Source organism: Cucurbita maxima, unplaced genomic scaffold (genome assembly GCF_002738345.1).
Source record: "Cucurbita maxima cultivar Rimu unplaced genomic scaffold, Cmax_1.0 Cma_Scf00411, whole genome shotgun sequence".
NCBI lineage: Eukaryota > Viridiplantae > Streptophyta > Magnoliopsida > Cucurbitales > Cucurbitaceae > Cucurbita > Cucurbita maxima.
The window spans coordinates 14,423-31,213 of record NW_019272427.1 but is presented as its reverse complement, the minus strand read 5'-3'; the positions used below and the strand labels follow the sequence as shown (position 1 = coordinate 31,213).

General features: G+C 40.2%; 3 protein-coding genes across 6 annotated transcripts; 1 reads left to right on the top strand and 2 right to left on the bottom strand.

Annotated features, from left to right (window-relative positions):
• Nucleotides 1-336: 336 nt before the first annotated feature.
• Nucleotides 337-2,318, bottom strand: LOC111474475 (pollen receptor-like kinase 3). Its single transcript, XM_023119546.1, has 2 exons — nucleotides 1,043-2,318; nucleotides 337-962 (listed from the first exon to the last, which is right to left on the bottom strand). Exons 1-2 carry the CDS (start codon nucleotides 2,301-2,303, stop codon nucleotides 397-399), a joined length of 1,827 nt encoding a protein of 608 aa, XP_022975314.1. The 5' UTR covers nucleotides 2,304-2,318; the 3' UTR covers nucleotides 337-396.
• Nucleotides 2,319-2,838: 520 nt separating this feature from the next.
• On the top strand, nucleotides 2,839-9,275 carry LOC111474477 (oligouridylate-binding protein 1-like). 2 transcript variants are annotated; one of them, XM_023119550.1, is made up of 12 exons: nucleotides 2,839-3,174; nucleotides 4,496-4,557; nucleotides 4,869-4,971; nucleotides 5,278-5,354; nucleotides 5,428-5,489; nucleotides 5,593-5,680; nucleotides 5,828-5,903; nucleotides 6,043-6,073; nucleotides 6,510-6,629; nucleotides 7,775-7,857; nucleotides 8,268-8,441; nucleotides 8,695-9,275. In XM_023119550.1, the coding sequence occupies exons 1-12, from the start codon at nucleotides 3,094-3,096 to the stop codon at nucleotides 8,995-8,997; spliced, it is 1,260 nt and encodes a 419-aa protein (XP_022975318.1). In that variant the 5' UTR covers nucleotides 2,839-3,093; the 3' UTR covers nucleotides 8,998-9,275. The 2 variants fall into 2 exon arrangements, with proteins under 2 accessions (XP_022975318.1, XP_022975319.1); XM_023119551.1 differs by lacking the exons at nucleotides 4,496-4,557; nucleotides 4,869-4,971.
• Nucleotides 9,276-9,413: 138 nt separating this feature from the next.
• Nucleotides 9,414-16,176, bottom strand: LOC111474476 (auxin response factor 19-like). Of its 3 annotated transcripts, XM_023119548.1 has the most exons (14): nucleotides 15,884-16,176; nucleotides 15,594-15,730; nucleotides 14,756-14,868; nucleotides 14,588-14,683; nucleotides 14,413-14,469; nucleotides 14,162-14,317; nucleotides 13,895-13,979; nucleotides 13,563-13,653; nucleotides 13,321-13,485; nucleotides 13,031-13,226; nucleotides 12,811-12,949; nucleotides 10,893-12,679; nucleotides 10,121-10,311; nucleotides 9,414-10,030 (listed from the first exon to the last, which is right to left on the bottom strand). In XM_023119548.1, exons 2-14 carry the CDS (start codon nucleotides 15,634-15,636, stop codon nucleotides 9,850-9,852), a joined length of 3,300 nt encoding a protein of 1,099 aa, XP_022975316.1. In that variant the 5' UTR covers nucleotides 15,637-15,730; nucleotides 15,884-16,176; the 3' UTR covers nucleotides 9,414-9,849. The 3 variants fall into 3 exon arrangements, with proteins under 3 accessions (XP_022975316.1, XP_022975315.1, XP_022975317.1); XM_023119547.1 differs by having other exon boundaries at nucleotides 15,594-16,176; XM_023119549.1 differs by lacking the exons at nucleotides 14,588-14,683; nucleotides 14,756-14,868; nucleotides 15,594-15,730; nucleotides 15,884-16,176 and having other exon boundaries at nucleotides 14,162-14,334.
• Between the last annotated feature and the right edge of the window lie 615 nt (nucleotides 16,177-16,791).

Genomic DNA, 16,791 nt, shown 5'->3' with positions numbered 1-16,791 from the left:
CCCCCCCCCCCCCCCCCCCCCCCCCAATGTTGTTGTAAATTCATTTACAAGCAAAAAATACAGAGGTGAAGTAATGATGTTACACAGTAACAGGCGGAGCCATGCAGAGCAGATAGGATCTGGTGGCGTGTTGCGGCGGCGGCGGGGGATTGAGACGCTCACACACCTCTCCACCTATCCCCGCCTCCATCGCTTCCCTACTTCAATTAATTTACTTACACTCTCAAATTCCAATCAAACTGTCCATTATCTACTGCCACATTAGTTTTTTTATTTTGTTATTTTATATTTTGTGCCTTTTTAATTGGTTTGGTTTTAAAAAAAAATGGGAAAAAGGAAAAAAAAGTAATGGTATTTGCAACTTAAAATTAATGAATATTCCTGTGTCTGATGTTTTCAAATCTCTTCTATTCTCCTAATGGCTTCCTTCATATCCGGCCGTTGCTGAGGACTGGCGTGAGTGCAATCCGCGCCGATTGTGAGTAGCTGGACCATTCGATCCAGTTCGTCAGCGGCGTCGTTTGCAATCTCAGGGTCGATGAGTTCCGCCTCCCTCTTCTCGGCTACTGCGGAGGAGACCCACTGCACCACATCGGTGCCACCCTTGCCATTGGTTAGATATTGAGAAGGAAACTTGCTGGTCATTATTTCCAGAATGATAATTCCAAGGCAATAAACATCAGACTTGGGAGAAACTTCCTGGTTCTGGGCGTACTCGGGGGCTTTGTAGGCGAACATTGCCTGGCTCGCATTGCTGGGATTGATGAGCGGATGAAACGCGTAGTCGCTCAGAAGTGGCTCGTAGTCGTCGCATAGAAGAACGTTGCTGGATTTCAGATTCCCATGCGGCAGATCGTAGGTCGCGAATTCCGAATGGAGGAACCCCAGACCACTTGCAATCCCCTTCACAATTATTAGCCGGGTCTCCCAGTCAAGGTCAGCATGGCAGGCTCCACGGTCACCTGATTTAATTTATATTATATAATCAGATCCGATTATCCATCTAATTTATTTGCTAACACTACGTACCGCACGCACTTACCGTGCAACACGTACAACAGGCTGCCCTTTGGAACGTACTCTGACACCACCAGCTTCTCCTCTCTCCTATAATGATACGCCAAAGGCGTTAGTATGTTCTGATGGCGCAGTCTTCCCAGCCGCCTCATCTCCGCATCGAACCCATCCTTCCCTATTTTGTTCATTTCTCTCATTCTCTTCACCACCACTGACAGCCCGTTCGCCATGACCGCCTTGTACGCCGACCCCAACCCGCCATTCCCCAGCACCTCCGCTGCCGCCTTCATCAAATCCGCCAACCCAAACGTACCCTTCTCGTCGTTGATCACCACAAGATCGCTCATCCCTGCCTTCCCCTGTTTGGAGCCTCTCCTGGAGTCCCCACCTCCTCTCCTAATCGACTGCCTATCCTGGGCTGAACCAGGAACGTGCACCTCCACCACCTCCTCCCGATCCCTCCCCAGCATGCTGAACTCGTCCTCTCTGCGCTTCGACGCGCTCAGAAATATAAACACCATCAGAAACACAACCACGGCAATCAATGAAGCCACTACCAACTTGGAGATGTTGGCTTGGGACTCCCCAGGAGGAGAAGCATTGTCTTCGCAGGATTTGGGGAGTGGGTTCCCGCAGAGGCCTTCATTTCCGGCGAATGCCTTTGCGTCGAATTTGGAGAGGCTGTCGGGTATTTGGCCCTGGAGGTTGTTGTTGGAGAAATCGAGGGAGGTTATAATGGAGGCGTATTTGAGGTGGGGGACAGGGCCGGAGAATTGGTTTCTGTCGAGGTGGAGTTCGAGGAGATGGGAGAGTTGGGCCAGAGAATTTGGAATGTTCCCGGAGAAGTTGTTGGAGGAGAGATATACCTTCTTGAGGGAGGTGAGGGTTGAAAAGAAATCGTCGGGGATATCCCCGAAGAATTGGTTCCGGGTGAGGAGGAGCGCCTTGAGTACCCCGATTTTGTTGAACTCCGGAATGGGGCCGGTGAATTTGTTGTCGATTAAGCTGATGGTTCTCAGGCTGGGAAGCTGGATGAGAGCTTCCACGTCAATGGTGCCGGAGAGTTGGAGGCCGGAGAGATGTAGGCCGGTGATGACGCCCTTGTTGCAGATGATGCCAGTCCATCGAGCCGAGCAGGGGACTGAGTCCGGGTTCCATGAGTTGAGGGATCCGGAATGGGTGAAGGATTGCTTCAGCTTGAGGAGGGCCTCCTTCTCGGACAGGGGACACGACAGGGGGAGACCACCCAGGAGGAGGAACAGGAACACGATTCGAACAGCGGCCATTGCAGAGCCGGAACGGAAAATGGAAAACACGTCTGGATACAAACCAGCCGCTGTTCGAACAATTGCGTGGTTGTCTGCGACTGTGTTGGGCGAACCTTTTTTTTCGTCTCACTCTTGGCCTTCCAAAATAGATCCTTCTCCATAATTACACCACTTTCTAAGAATAGTTGTGTTCAAAATTTCAACTAAATTTAGTTCCACCCACCAACAATACATACGCCGCACCATTTTTGTTGTTTCATTTCTTACTTTAATCTCTAAGCCATTCATTATTATTAATAATAATTATATCTCAATTTTTTTAAATGGGTAAATAATTTTTTTAATGTAAATGTCACATTTTCTTTTTTAGATATAAAAAACTGGTAAATAAATAATCATCTTAATTTTTATTTTATATTCACACTATGGGTACAATAAACATATCAATTAATTAATTAATTAATTAATTATATATGAATTAAAACTATAAAGTCCAACATTTTCCATGGGCGAAGCTGAAATATACAAAACAAATTCATATAAAAGGGTGCGAGCAGATCCAATCTTACATTTACTCCAAAATCTATTCGTCTCAAACTCTGTATTGCGCTCGTCTTTCTTCTCTCTGCTCCCTCCCTTCGAGGGTTTTTCTTTTTCTTTCTTTCTTTTCTTTCTTTTCTTTCGTTTCTTTCTTTTCTTTTTCCCTGTTTGTTTGGTTTTTCTTTGTTTTTTCTTTCGTTTTCTTCCTTCTAGAACCCCCAATTCAAGATCTTCGTCTCCTCCATCTCAATCTCACTCTTCCTGGAAGATGCATTATCAGAGGCTTAGACAGCAGGCAATGATGCAGCAGTCTCTGTATCCCCACCCCGCCCTCCTCGCTGCTCCTCAGGTTTCTACTTCTCTCCTATTTTCATTTTTTTTTATCGTTACATTGGTTGCAACATATCTATCTTCTTCTGATCGATCCTTTATTCATCACTTTTTTATTATTCGAGCTTGGATCTCTCTCTCTCCCAGCTATTTTCTTCACATTTGGGTTCCTCTTATGAATAAATGATATATTGGTTTCTTTTTTCTTTCTTTTTTTTTTTTTGAAAAATGGAAACAGGAAAGATTTCATTACAGAACTACAAGCTTTACTGGTGATAAGATATCAATCTTTGAGAGGAGACTACAAATAAGTTATAGAACAAAAATCTTAGAAAGGGATTCCTCTAATTGGTATATATAAATTATTGTCATGCCGACGAAATCATTTTCACGAGGACCTATAACAAGATGTATTGTAGTAAAGAGTACTCCAAATGAGTTCTTCGTAGTGCTGCAAAAACGTGTATGGTTTCTTTTCAACCACAACTTCCAAGCCAAGGCTTTGATGTTTAGAAATATGGCCACTGAGAAGCTGTTCTTGACTTCCGACTGAGGTTGTTCAACGCTTATAGTATGAAAACCAAAGCTCCCGAGTAGTTGGAAAATAAGGAAACAGCGGGGCTAGGGTTTTAGAATTCTTGTGGCCCTGAAGACAACAGTTAAAATTGGGGTTAAAAAATCATACATGATGTCCAGAGATTATATTCCCATTTGAATGAGAGAAGCGCATGGACATTAGCCTAGTGTGCGTGGTCTTTTACCTAATCTAAGAATCATGTATTGTTCCATGTTTTTCTATGACTCAAGTCTTTTTCTTTTTCCTCCTGTTTCACTTTGATTGACCCGTTTGTGCGAACATACATACATGATAAAACTTGCATGCCAATGATTTGATGACAATCGGTTAACTAGTTTTCAAATACTCCTCCTCGCTTCTCTTCTTGCAAAAATTGTTGCTAATCATTATGCGAGTCTTAGGAGCCATCCAGATTTTCTTTACCTGTTGTCTTTGGTAACCTAAGTAAGAGATGTCACCTGGATATTCGTTCAGAAATATGATCGTTAATGTATCATTATATTATTCTTCTTTACATGGGCTTCCATGACAAGTCCTAGAAGATTTCATGCTGTAGAACATGAGTCATCTGGAGTCTTTTTCATCCCTGGACTTAAAACATTACCCATTGCCAGTGTGTTCGAGTCGGTTAGTGACTCTATTTTTATATAATCTTTTTTCCACATGTGGCTGGAATTTGGGTGAGGAGTGTAGATATGTTTTTTCTAGGAAAACTCTGTTCTCCCCTTTTCCTTTTCTTGTTTTTTACTTTTTTATTTTGCAGATAGAGCCTATCTTGAGTGGAAACCTGCCTCCTGGCTTTGATTCAAGTACATGCCGCAGTGTGTGAGTGTTAAATAGACATTTTCTTTTCCTTTTTCTATTTTTTTCATTTAGTTCATAACTTTTACATAGTAAGATGGAGTCTTGATTTGGATTAACTTGTACTTTCCTTGCCTTAGATATAGGGTTCCTCATTAGTTTGGCATGTGTTGATTGATTTCCTTTGACACTTCTTATCATGGTCATCGTTTGCTAACACTGATACCATTCTGATACAAATGTTGTTTGAATGAGTTAAAGTACACTGGCTGCTATTACATTTCTGTCATTTGTTCTTAATAATTCATCAATCCGAACTAATGAGAAAAATATAGGTATGTTGGAAACATTCATCCCCAAGTCACCGAGCCTCTTCTTCAAGAAGTTTTCTCAAGCATTGGACCCATTGAAGGATGTAAGCTCATTAGGAAGGAGAAGGTGTGGTTTTCGTATAGACTGCCATTTGTTGCTATATGATCTCTTTCCATTATGATAATAAGTACCATCGATTAATGACTATTAGATTTTGACGACTATTTCTTCCTTCAGTTACTAGTTGGTGGAATTATTTCAAATAAGCCAGTGTTATTCAAAGATCAAGATCTTCTTTGAACGTGCTTTTTTGTTATATGAATATGATACTTGAACTAGATTTGTTCTATAGGTTGTACAACTATGCCCTTGTTTTTTGTTATATAAATAGGTGCCGACCTTATGTCTTTAGTTTTATTTCTGTTTATGCAGTCCTCCTATGGTTTTGTGGATTACTTTGACCGCAGATCAGCTGCAGTTTCTATTATTTCTCTCAATGGAAGAAACTTGTAAGTGAGATTATTTCTTGAATTTTTATTGACATTAACCGATTGAGATTTATTTCAATACATTTTCGCACAGGTTTGGACAACCTGTAAAAGTTAATTGGGCATATGCAAGTAGTCAGAGGGAAGATACATCTGGTTGTATGCTTAGATTGTTTCTCTTTCCTTTTGATTCTGTATCTAATGAGGATGAGTTTGTAGTATGCGGCTGCTGATTTTTTAGTATGGTGTATTTTTTCAGGTCATTTTAATATATTTGTTGGTGATCTCAGCCCTGAGGTTACTGATGCTACGTTGTTTGCATGCTTTTCTGTTTACCCCAGTTGTTCGTAAGTGCACTCTCCAATTTTTTGTTTGAGTCCATCTGCTTGGCTTATGCTCAAACATTTGAGATATGGTAGAGCGTAACTTAATACTATGCAACTGAAATCACCTTGATCTAGCACCTCTAACTTTACTTACCTTAAATACTTCAGGGATGCAAGAGTTATGTGGGACCAGAAAACTGGACGCTCAAGGGGCTATGGTTTTGTTGCATTTCGGAGTGAGCAGGTTTTGGCATTTGTTTACTATAAGATGTTTCCCCCTTCCTGGATGCCACCCTTATGTTCTACCAATATAGGAAGTCTTGTATTTGCTTTCTTCAGGACATAGTCGTGTTCCTGTTGATAGTTATTTATTCTGTTTTCAGGATGCTCAAAGTGCAATTAATGACCTAAATGGTATACCTACTCCCTCTTGCATTTGGAAATCTTCTGTTGTAATTTCTTTTATCTATTTAGTGACCTGGTTAACCATATCATTTCTTGAGCCATGTATGTAAGGAATGCAATGAGAAATGGGATTATTAAGGAATTGAAAACAGTGTAAGATTGAACCTTGGATAGAGATCCTGAAGTCTAGGCTTGGTTCCTTGGTTCATTCGAAACTATTTAAAAAGTTATATGAGATATTTTTTTTAAGGTACACTTGTATAATAAAGTATGCATATCAGGTTCTAATTTACTTCATTAACTGGATATCATTGTTATGCTCTTTGGTGTTAAAAGTGCCATAAAGATCATTTCGCTATGCTCACTTTTTGGGACATGAGCATTGTTGTTTTGTTTATTAGAAACTGCTGTATATTCTTTTTTCCCCTCTGTTTTGACCATAAAGGAAAGTGGCTTGGGAGTCGACAGATTAGGTGTAATTGGGCCACAAAAGGTGCTACTTCTGGTGATGACAAACAGAGTTCAGATTCCAGAAGTGTTGTAGAGCTTACAACTGGATCTTCAGGTATTTCATCAAGAGATATGTAACTCCGAGATTTTCAGCTTTAGTAACCTTCATAGAATTCTTTTATTTACCCTTTTTCAAACTTTTATAGTGATGGTTGAAATCTTCCAAGTTTTGTACACGCATGATAGTTCTGGCTGTTGAATAGGGAGCCTTTTCTTCTTCTTGTTTGCCCTGGCCTGAGGTTATTCATGTTGCTCTATCTTTTCACTCTTGACCCTTGACCTGTTTCTTGCATGTTGTTCAGCTATAATTATATCCGGCACGTGCATTAGAACTTTGCTCAGTGTGTATAATTAAACCTACATTTTTGCTGATCTTGTCTAATGACGGACATTTCTTTCTTAATGTCTTGTCCTTAAGGTCTATAGCTTGCTTGTTTATATTTAATAATCATTCCAAAGTCTGCTTAGACAATTATTCTTCGAGAGGTTTGTATTTCTTGCCAAAAAGAGTTGGTAATCATACTAGAGTCTAGATTTCATAAAGCTGAGTTTGTGTCTCTAACTTTGTAATCCCAAGTTAAACGACTTTAACCTATGAGTTCAACCACCTTTAAATTGAAAGTACCTTGTGAATTTTTTGGTGACCAATGTTTTGGTTGTTCTGATCTCTGAGTTTGAATGTGATGATTCAGAATAATTCCAAATTGATTAAAATTTCTGGCCAACTTTTTTAACAATTCAACACATGTACGGTCAAAATTTTAAGTACCTTGTGAATTTCTTAATGACCAATGTTTTGGGTTTTGATCTCTAATTTTGAATGTGATGATTATGAACAATCCAAAATTGAATGGAATTTCTGGTTAAAATTTTGAACAATTAAGCACATGTAGGGTCAAACTTACAATATTTTAGAGGAAGTAGGGATGTCTAAACCGTCAAGCTATGCATTTAGGGGTGAAGAATTGAGTCAAAGATCTCTTATATAGCAACTTTATCAATTGGTAATTTTTATTTTTTTATTTTTTATTGATATCTAATGTAGTAATATAAGGAATTGCCATTAGTGAATGATTTTCCTTCTTGAGCCATCTGTTCTCTTTATCATCGTTCTTTGCTAACTGCGTCCTTCTGATGAGCCATTTGTGCTTTTTCCTTATTAGTTTTACTTTCACAACCTTGTCATGGATATTTTTGCAGAGGGTGGTCAAGAGAAATCCAATGAGGCACCCGAGAATAGTTCTCAATACACAACCGTATATGTGGGGAATCTTGCTCCCGAGGCAAGGAAATTCTTTTGATAATATTATAGTAACTAATTTGCATAGTAGTTGGTGAAACAGTTAACTTGGGTGAACCTGCAACTGGAGGACTTGTCAAAGTTCTCTGCCATCTCTAAAGGCATAAGCCTCCTGAATGTGATGGGTTTCTTAAATTTATCTAAAAAGTTTGGCTTGTATCTTCTCTTGGCTCCTCACGTGGTGGTGGGCTGTGCTTTTTGTTGAATCTTTGTGTTCATTCATTTTTCTCCATCGAAGCATGGTTTTCTAATAAATTTATGGTGTATATTCACAACAATGTGCAGTACAAGAAATCCTATTCACGACTAAACTGGATTTCGCATGCCAATTTTGTGCTGTTATAGCATGATTCTTTCAGGATTGCATCATTTTTCAGTGCTTATACTCTGCAGGTTACGTCAGTTGATCTTCACCGTTATTTTCATGCCCTTTGTGCCGGGATGATTGAAGATGTTAGGGTACAACGGGATAAAGGTTTTGGGTTTGTGAGATATAGCACTCATGCTGAAGCAGCTTTAGCCATCCAAATGGGCAATGCTAGAGTTGTCTGTGGCAAACCAATTAAGGTACAGATGAAAAGTTTTCAATTTTGTCCTCAAAATGAATGTTAATAAATCTTGATTTGATCTAGTTCTCAGTGCCAATGCGTATTTCAACTTGGTTATTTTGGGTGGAGAACTTGTGTTGCGTGGAAGAGACTAACTTGTTCTTTTTTGGTCAAGTGGTAAATGCGGGTTCACTGGGAAAGGTTATTTTGTGCGACTGTAGGACTTGAGCTTTCATTTATTCACATAATCGTTTTATAATCAAATTCTGCAGTGTTCATGGGGTAGCAAGCCAACCCCGCCAGGGACGAATTCTACCCCTCTTCCTCCACCAAATGTGGGACACATGCCAGGTCTGTCTGCAGCCGACCTTGCTGCCTATGAACGGCAAATGGTATTGACCAAAATGGGTGCGGCACAAGCGCTAATGCATCCACAGGCCGCTCAGCATGCCCTCAAGCAGGCAGCCATGGGAATGGGGATGGGAATTGGGATGGGCGGTGCTGGCACTAGTCAAACTATATATGACGGTGGGTTCCAAAATATTGCAACCACCCAACAGCTCATGTATTACTAGGTATTTGAAGTGCTGTATTGGATGATGCTTGTAGTTCATTTGTGGAGCTAAAGAAATAGTGTAACTTACGCTTTCTGGGGATTGTGACCCAAGTACAATCTTTGAACCTGCTGCGTTTGGAAATTTAGTGGTAGCCCGGGGGGAGGGGTGTTGCAGAGTGATTTTTATTTGTTTACTTTGAATGGTTGGTCTTTGTAATATCCTGCTAGAAACAATATTTTGAGACATCTGGAAATAAGTTCCAACCCTTGGATCTTTATGGCCCCTTAACACCAAAAGTATACAAGAAACCTCTAAACAAAGGTACTTCCATCCTACCTGTTGCTGCAGTGATGGTAATTGCAATTTGCAGCATTTTTATTTTCCTTCTCTCTCTAAACCATCACTCAAATTACAATTTCTGATAACAATTAAGGGACAGCATAAAATTGAAGCTCATTTTCATATCTACCAAGGGTTGTTACCCCAGCTGCTGCAACATACTGTGGAATATAAACGATATTTGTGTAACAATTTACAGGAACAAAGTGGGTCAAGCTGTCTTCACTTTCAAGCTTGACTCCACCATGCAACTAGTATTTGATTTAATCAGGTAGCAATCGGAGTGAAGAAAGTTGAAACAATAGCCTTAAACTAAATCAACTTCATGATATGCTTTAGCCGTCTACCATGCATTCATGAACAGAGCTCCATCTCCAACTAGAAATGGCAATTGGGTGGCAAGTCAGTCTCCATGTTCGAACCCCTCACCTCAGGAGCTGATTGGAACCTCTTTGGAACGTTCCATCCCATTTTAATTAAGAACAGCAACCAGACGGCAGGGGACATGATCAATGTTATACATTAAACTCCTTATCGGTTGAATGATGCAGCCGAGTTATCATCATACTGCCCTCTCCAAGCATTTCCACTATCCGTTCCACTGCAAGCTTGATTGGGAGCCTGAATGTGACCCAAATTTCCATCCAAACTCATCTGCTGTACTTCAGCGGATGACAGGATCTTTATGCTCTGAACACAGCTTACGAACTCTCTGTACAATCAGTTGGTGGTTAAAATATCAAGACATGAAAAGGGCAGCGAGAAAAAGATTAAGCACAATCCTTATAAGTATTCTACTTACTCCCAAGGATCATCACCAACTAGAAGTATATCGGTTTCGTGATCCACATAAACAAGTTTCCAATCAGTTCGTTGAGGATCTTCTAACTGTCCTTCAATGCCAAACATGCGGGCAAGATCATGTCTAAGCTCATCATATCCTTTGTAACGAGTGACATCGATGCACCTACCCACTGATCCCCGTTTTTGAACCTTCAGAATTAACAGTTTTAGATGCTTGAAAGTATAGTTTCAGTCAGAGTTCAAAACATCTCAAACAATTACAGAAGCTTGAGGCTCGAATCCAAGCTTTACTACGACAACAGTGGATATCATGTCATTATAAACGGTGCATGTAAAAGGGAACTTGATCTAGCATGCTATACCCTATAGAGTAACATCAATCTACAAATGTACAAAATATGAAGGAAGAAAGTGTAGAACTGGTTACGATTCGACTAAAATTTAATAAAAAGTCTAAGTTGAGGACCAGAGATTCAGAAACAGCTCAAGGTTCTTTTAGTGGATTGACTTAAATAACTACAAAAACGACTTACACAGGAACTGAACATAGGAGAAAATATGACCAAGTCCCTCATCTCTTCCTCTTTCCTAGACACAACAAATGTCCTATGATTTCCCTCAAGTCCATAATTTAAAATTTTTCATACACTTAAACATCTAGATAAGAAACGAAAAAAGTAGTAAACAATCAAGTCTAATTCTAATCATTGATATCGTTTACTATTCACAGGGGATACTAAAGGAAGTAGACATAAAGTGGGGTGGCAAACCTTTGTGTATGTACGCATACGTTGACTGTGGTTTGCCCACAGTCCACTACTCAAAGCTCCAGCTTCATTTACGTTGACATCATTTGAGCAGTCAGACTTAAAAGGCAAGTTTGGGACCCCAAATGACTGAGAGCTGATTGCAGCAGTGGACAACTCTGTTTCAATATCTCTAGGCACACCTCCACCATAGTTAGAAAGTAAGTTCTGAAGATCTTTTTGCGAGTCGTATCCCCTCGATAATAAGGTATCTGGTGCCAATCCATCCATGCTATTACTGAAAGGGATATTGTTTCGTGTATGTGATTGTACATCATTATCCAAACATGTAGGGAGTGGGAAAGTCTGCTGAATGGTGCCAGCATCCAAACAATATGATGTCCCAGAAGAACACGCTTCTAACTGATCAGGAACAGTGCCTTTATACTTTAGTTGGTCCAATCCTTTTGAGCTAGGAAACTCATGTTTGATTCTCAAATCAGGTTTGCTTTGTAGGTCCTGAGCCAGGTTAGTTACAGGCTCAGCTACTGGGTCTCCCCCCAGTGTGGCTGCTCCTTGTTGGTTCTTATTGAGCATGTTTGATGCTGAAACTTGGCAATTATTAGTGGAAGGCGAGGTTGAACAAGACGGAGCATCTCCATCAGTCAGTCCAGAGTATGCTCTAATTGCCATGGTTGGTTTGAATTGGTTATGGGAATGGGTTATAGGAGCCTGCTGGGACTGCATGAGGCCTAAACTTGAAAAGCCATTGCTGTTATGTTTTTCTGTTTGTAAGCTGCCTCCACTAGTATTGAACTGCTGCTGATTGGATAAAGGCAATGGTGGTAACTGCTGGTTTTCCTGATGAACATTCTGCTGCTGTAGCAGCTGAGGTGGTAACAGTGGGCTAGCTGGGGAGAGCAACGGATGCTGCTGCTGCTGCTGCTGCTGCTGCAGCTTCTGTAGCAGCTGTAATTGAAGTTGTTGCTCTGTTGGGACTGGCTGTGAAAATTGCTGAACTTGTGGCTGTTGTTGTGCTCTCTGAGACAGACTTTGTTGCATTAACTGTAGTGGGGCCTGTTGAACTTGTGTTGGCTGCTGGTGTTTCGGAAGAAGACTAGGTTGCTGCTCTATTTGTGGCTGAAACTGTACTTCTTGTGATAAAGATGTAGTCTGAAATAAGTTTTTATTGGATGGTTGGCTAGTTTGATGTGATTGTATATTGCCTGCAAGCAATTTCTGTTGTTGTAGCTGAGAGTATACAAGCGGTTGTTGCAAAGTCTGATTTGGCAAATGGTTCGGAGCAGTAACACTGTTGTTCAGAAGAGCAGATTGGGAGGTCTGCTGATGTCGTTGTGGCTGTTGCATCTGGAGTTGCTGTTGCTGGGGCACCTGCTGCTGTAGCTCCTGCTGGAGTGGCAACTGCTGCTGCTGCTGTTGGCTAGCAGGAACTTGTAACAACTGCTGCACCTGCTGCTGTTGAGACCACGTAGTTGGTGGCAACTGGGCAACTTGGTTCTGTTGATTTGCTTTGCTGAATTGGAGATTTGGTGAAGACATTACTGGTGCTTGAAAACTCAATAATTTGGATGACTCATCATTAGTAAAAGTTCCATGCAGAGCACTAGGAGCAACCATGGACGGCAAAATTCCAGATTGAGCTGCTGGGAACTGATTATTATGTTGCATGCTCATCCACTGCACTAAACTTAAACCAGGAAAGATTGAGCTTGACGCATCTTTCATGCCGAACTCATCACCAAACCATGGCATCGCTCTCTTAAAAGCATTTTCAATCTCAGATTCATCGTCTGCAAAATCGATCCTCAAGGTCACTATAACATATTACAGAGGAAGAAGCACTCCTCAACTTCTCTTCCAATGCCGCTTTCTATTAACTTAAACACATGACTGGCAAGAAATTTTTATAGGTTTTAATTACCTGGCATCCCTGGTTGTTTAAGGAATTTGGGCCTGAAGAATGGAGGTGGACATATGTAAAAAGGAGTCACAACAGGCTCAACCTCCCATATTGAAACTCTGTTTGGTCGTTCACCAGCTGCCGATTCATCCCATCCGACCTTCAGTAATATACATCATCGGTAAGCATCTGAAGCAAGCCATTAACATAAAGCTAATATTTAATTACTAGAACTTTGTACCTGAAGATTGCGCCATTGTGAATTTTTCCATCGTACGGAATCCATGTCACTGATACCAGTAATTGTACCCATATATCTACGTACTCCCGACTCCTCGGTTTCAAACATCATCCTAAATCGCATGCCAAGGGAAACTTGTGCATACATTGCCTTATTATACTTGGCCAAAGGAATCACAAATTCAGAAGGACTGGCCCTGAAAAACTCAGGAAATGATGGTTGAATACTGAAACTGAAATTGCACAGAATTTTAGTAGAGTTAGAACAAAAAAATACGAATCAGTACTTACCTAGGGTTGTAAAATATGGTAAAAGGACTGTTATTTGCAGCTGCGTGAGCAGCAGAAGCAAGAATTCCTATGTGCATGCTATCACTTGATATGACTGATGAAGACAGAGCTGGCTGCTGCCTGTTAGCACGCCTTATGCCTAAGAGAAGCTGTGACTTTTCATCTCTATAGTGCATCAGTAGAGAGGATCAGCATTTGTGTAAGCAATAATTCAGGTGAGTTACAAACTGATGATTTTATACCTTATAAAGAGCACCGAATCTCCAGCAAAGAGTCGTTTTGTGCTGACAAAAACACTCCAACCAGTGGTCAGAAGGTGTCTTTTTGGTTGGCCTGTATTTTATGCATTTCTAAGCTCATCAAAATGATAAAATTCATATTCATGTTCTTCCAATTACATGTGGGTAAATCATAAGTTCATCACAATCTACCAAATCAAAATGAACAGACAAAATACATGAAGAATTGAAATCATCATCTCAAAAGACACCTACATTAGTCTATTGTGCAAATATGAGAGAGATCTTTAATTGAAGATCAAAAAGCTAAGGGGAAAAAATGAAAGGTTCCATACCACGGTAAATATGTCTGAATGTCCACGAATTATCATGCAAATCTCTAGCCACTAGTTCCTGAGCAGGGGGTTGCATCGAGTAGTCCTATAATTATAAAATTTTCGATATGAGCTAATAAGAAAGATACACACACAATCACAATATGATGTTCAAGAAGGTTTTGAACAAGGGCTTTTGTTTTTTTGGTGGATTCATACTTTTTTTTTAAAAAAACTTAATAGTATTAGTGATGAAACTGTTTTAAAAATATGAAATGTGATGCGCACTAATGGGGGAAAAATCTTCTCAGCTGCACGACGAGGCACAGAAAATCCACCGTGAGTGCTGGTGTCGCTAGCTGTTAGAGTTTTACAGAAGAATTCAGCAGGCTGCCTGTTTTGCTTGAGGCCAATATCAGATGCCAATAAAGCTTCTTTTTCATACTGCAAAACAGAATATTCTTTTAAGAAGAAAAATATTTGAATGTACAAATGAATCCAATATGAAGTATAGAACACTGATTGGCTGGTTAACCTACTTTATTCACTGGTTGAAGGGTCATTTGTGCATACACTTCATCCGTTTCAAGATCAGCCTGGTTCAGAACACAAAACAATCATCTCATGTCGTGCTCACATATTCATTCCTTTATATATTTATGAGTTCAATTTAAGAGATTTCATTAGCTCTATGGGATATGGAAGGCGACGTACATGTAACGTGACGTTATGGAGCATGCAGATCAACTTAGAAGGAAGGTTAGGGTAGCTTGGAATGAAATCAGTCTCCTTATTCATCGAAGCTGCAACCTGAAAGGTGAACCATCACAAACCACTATCCATAAGTACATGTTTATTTAAGTTGGAAGATAAGGGACATACTTGTTCACTGTGGCCTTGAGGGAAGTAAACCACAAGACTTCCAACTGGAGGTAACGAAACAAGAGGCCCAGCACAAGCATGCCATAGCTCAGAATTGATGTTCTTCCTTTCACCTGTTCCAAACCAAATTCCCAGTATTAAATTGTTTCCTATGATATTTGGAAGATTAAGATATACAAACTAAAGTGAAAATGTGATCTTGTTCTGAAGACCAGCGCCACGAGTCTTCTCTGGTCGCAACTTGTAGAGGCTGTAAAAATGTAGATAAAATGGCCCAATCATCAATCTCAACCTCCAACAGGTTTCCTCTCAGATGGTGCACCCGTGATTCAGATTTGAACACCAAAATTCAGAAATGCTATAGACTATGGTTCCCAAGGCACACACCACACAATCCTAAGGCATCCATCCTCCATGGGGTCCTTTAAAGTATCCCATTAAAGAAGATGAAATCCCTTGTTCTTTATGCTGCCTTTCCAAAGAACGTTCCAAAGCTTTTAGTTTTGTTTGTAGCAGCTTGTATGTGTTGTTGTTGTCGGTTCTTGTTTTATTTTCTTTCTCTTGCTTTGCATCAATCAATGAAAAGTTCATTTATTTGTAACATGCCCGAAGCATACACAGCTTCAGAATTTCTCATCGATCGTGTTCTTAAAGAACATTATAGAGAAGATGAGCAATAATGTGGGCAATTGTTGTGAGATTGTTATTAAAGATGGCCACGACATTAAAGGAAATGGAAGAATAAAACTTCATTTGCTCACTTAATTCACTTAACAAATGGGGAATGATGAATATAAAAGAAATTTGTGTGTAAAACATAAGAAAGGGTAAGAGTTACCTTCTCCAGAATTGGGCAGAAACCCATTTGGGGGAGCTTTCATCCTGTAAGATATAACCAACAAATCCAAAAGCAAATCGGATCACCAGTTCCGTAGCAACCGGAACAACCCCATTTTGCAAATCACTAGAAGCCCTCTGTTTATCATATATTATTATAAACCCCTTTTACTCAAACCCTAAGCGCATGTAGGTGAGTGAAAACAACTCAGGAGCAAAAGAGTCTCCCCAGGATACAGACATTAAGGGCACCAAACAAATGGGTGGGTTGTGGAGGAAAAGAGTGGATACCTAAATTGTGGCGGGGCTGACACAGACTTGTCGCCGGGGAATCAGAAGCCTAAGGTAGAGAGAAAAGGTAGAACAAGGCTTGAGAGGAAAATAGAAAAATCAATAACATAACTCCATAATTACAAGAAAGGGAATGATTGATTACAATGAACAGTGCTGTGGGGGGGGGGGGGTTATTGTTCTTGTAATTGGGTGGCCGTGGCCTTCTGCTGTCGGCCGAGTCACCACTCATGAGTGCTGGACCACACCGCACAAAGGAATGTTAATATTAAGAACACTACTAGTGTGTAATAAAAGAGAGAAGAATGAATTGTAGCAGTTGATCCTACTATTTCTCCTTTCCTCCTCATTTTATATTCTTGGCTTTTAGGAAAATAAAGCAGGAGCTTTCCACATGGGTTGGCTCCTCTTCAAATCATTCCTATCCTCTCCTACCCAATCGATTTAAAAAGCGCACAACAGATACAACACCTACTATTTCAGCTCGTCTCCGACCGTGTGCCCAACTCAAACTAGATCATTCATTACCTAACGCCCCCAAAATTCACACGCAGGTAACAAAATCTTTTTTTTTTTTTTTCTGGATTTAGAAATAGTTAATGAAAGGGCAGAGAGAGAGAGAGAGGAGCAGACAGCCATGTGAAGAGCAGCAGCAGTTGTCGGGCTAACTACCTCCAACTCCGACCTGATTGTGGTGTGGATCAACACTTTTTTTTTTTTTTTTTTTGTGGCGATCATGCCCATGCCGGTTAGTCACTAATTCAAGTGTTCCAATGTCCTTAATAATACCCATTTCGAGAATCGTCCAAAAGTAGTCATGTGTTGATTAATTTAAGAAATTATCATGAATTTATAAGTAAATAATATATTAGATGAGTCTTTTTTAAGAACTCAAAGCAAAGTTTCTC

Excerpts from the sequence above, each read along its gene's own strand:
- LOC111474475 (XM_023119546.1), bottom strand. The coding sequence starts at position 2,303 with ATGGCCGCTGTTCGAATCGTGTTCCTGTTCCTCCTCCTGGGTGGTCTC. Across the intron at positions 963-1,042 it reads CCTGTTGTACGTGTTGCACG|GTGACCGTGGAGCCTGCCAT; the intron begins GTAAGTGCGTGC and ends AAATTAAATCAG.
- LOC111474477 (XM_023119550.1), top strand. The coding sequence starts at position 3,094 with ATGCATTATCAGAGGCTTAGACAGCAGGCAATGATGCAGCAGTCTCTG. Across the intron at positions 6,074-6,509 it reads TGCAATTAATGACCTAAATG|GAAAGTGGCTTGGGAGTCGA; the intron begins GTATACCTACTC and ends TTGACCATAAAG. Across the intron at positions 7,858-8,267 it reads TGGGGAATCTTGCTCCCGAG|GTTACGTCAGTTGATCTTCA; the intron begins GCAAGGAAATTC and ends TATACTCTGCAG.
- LOC111474476 (XM_023119547.1), bottom strand. The coding sequence starts at position 15,636 with ATGAAAGCTCCCCCAAATGGGTTTCTGCCCAATTCTGGAGAAG. Across the intron at positions 14,318-14,412 it reads CCCTTCAACCAGTGAATAAA|TATGAAAAAGAAGCTTTATT; the intron begins GTAGGTTAACCA and ends TCTGTTTTGCAG. Across the intron at positions 12,950-13,030 it reads CACAATGGCGCAATCTTCAG|GTCGGATGGGATGAATCGGC; the intron begins GTACAAAGTTCT and ends ATATTACTGAAG.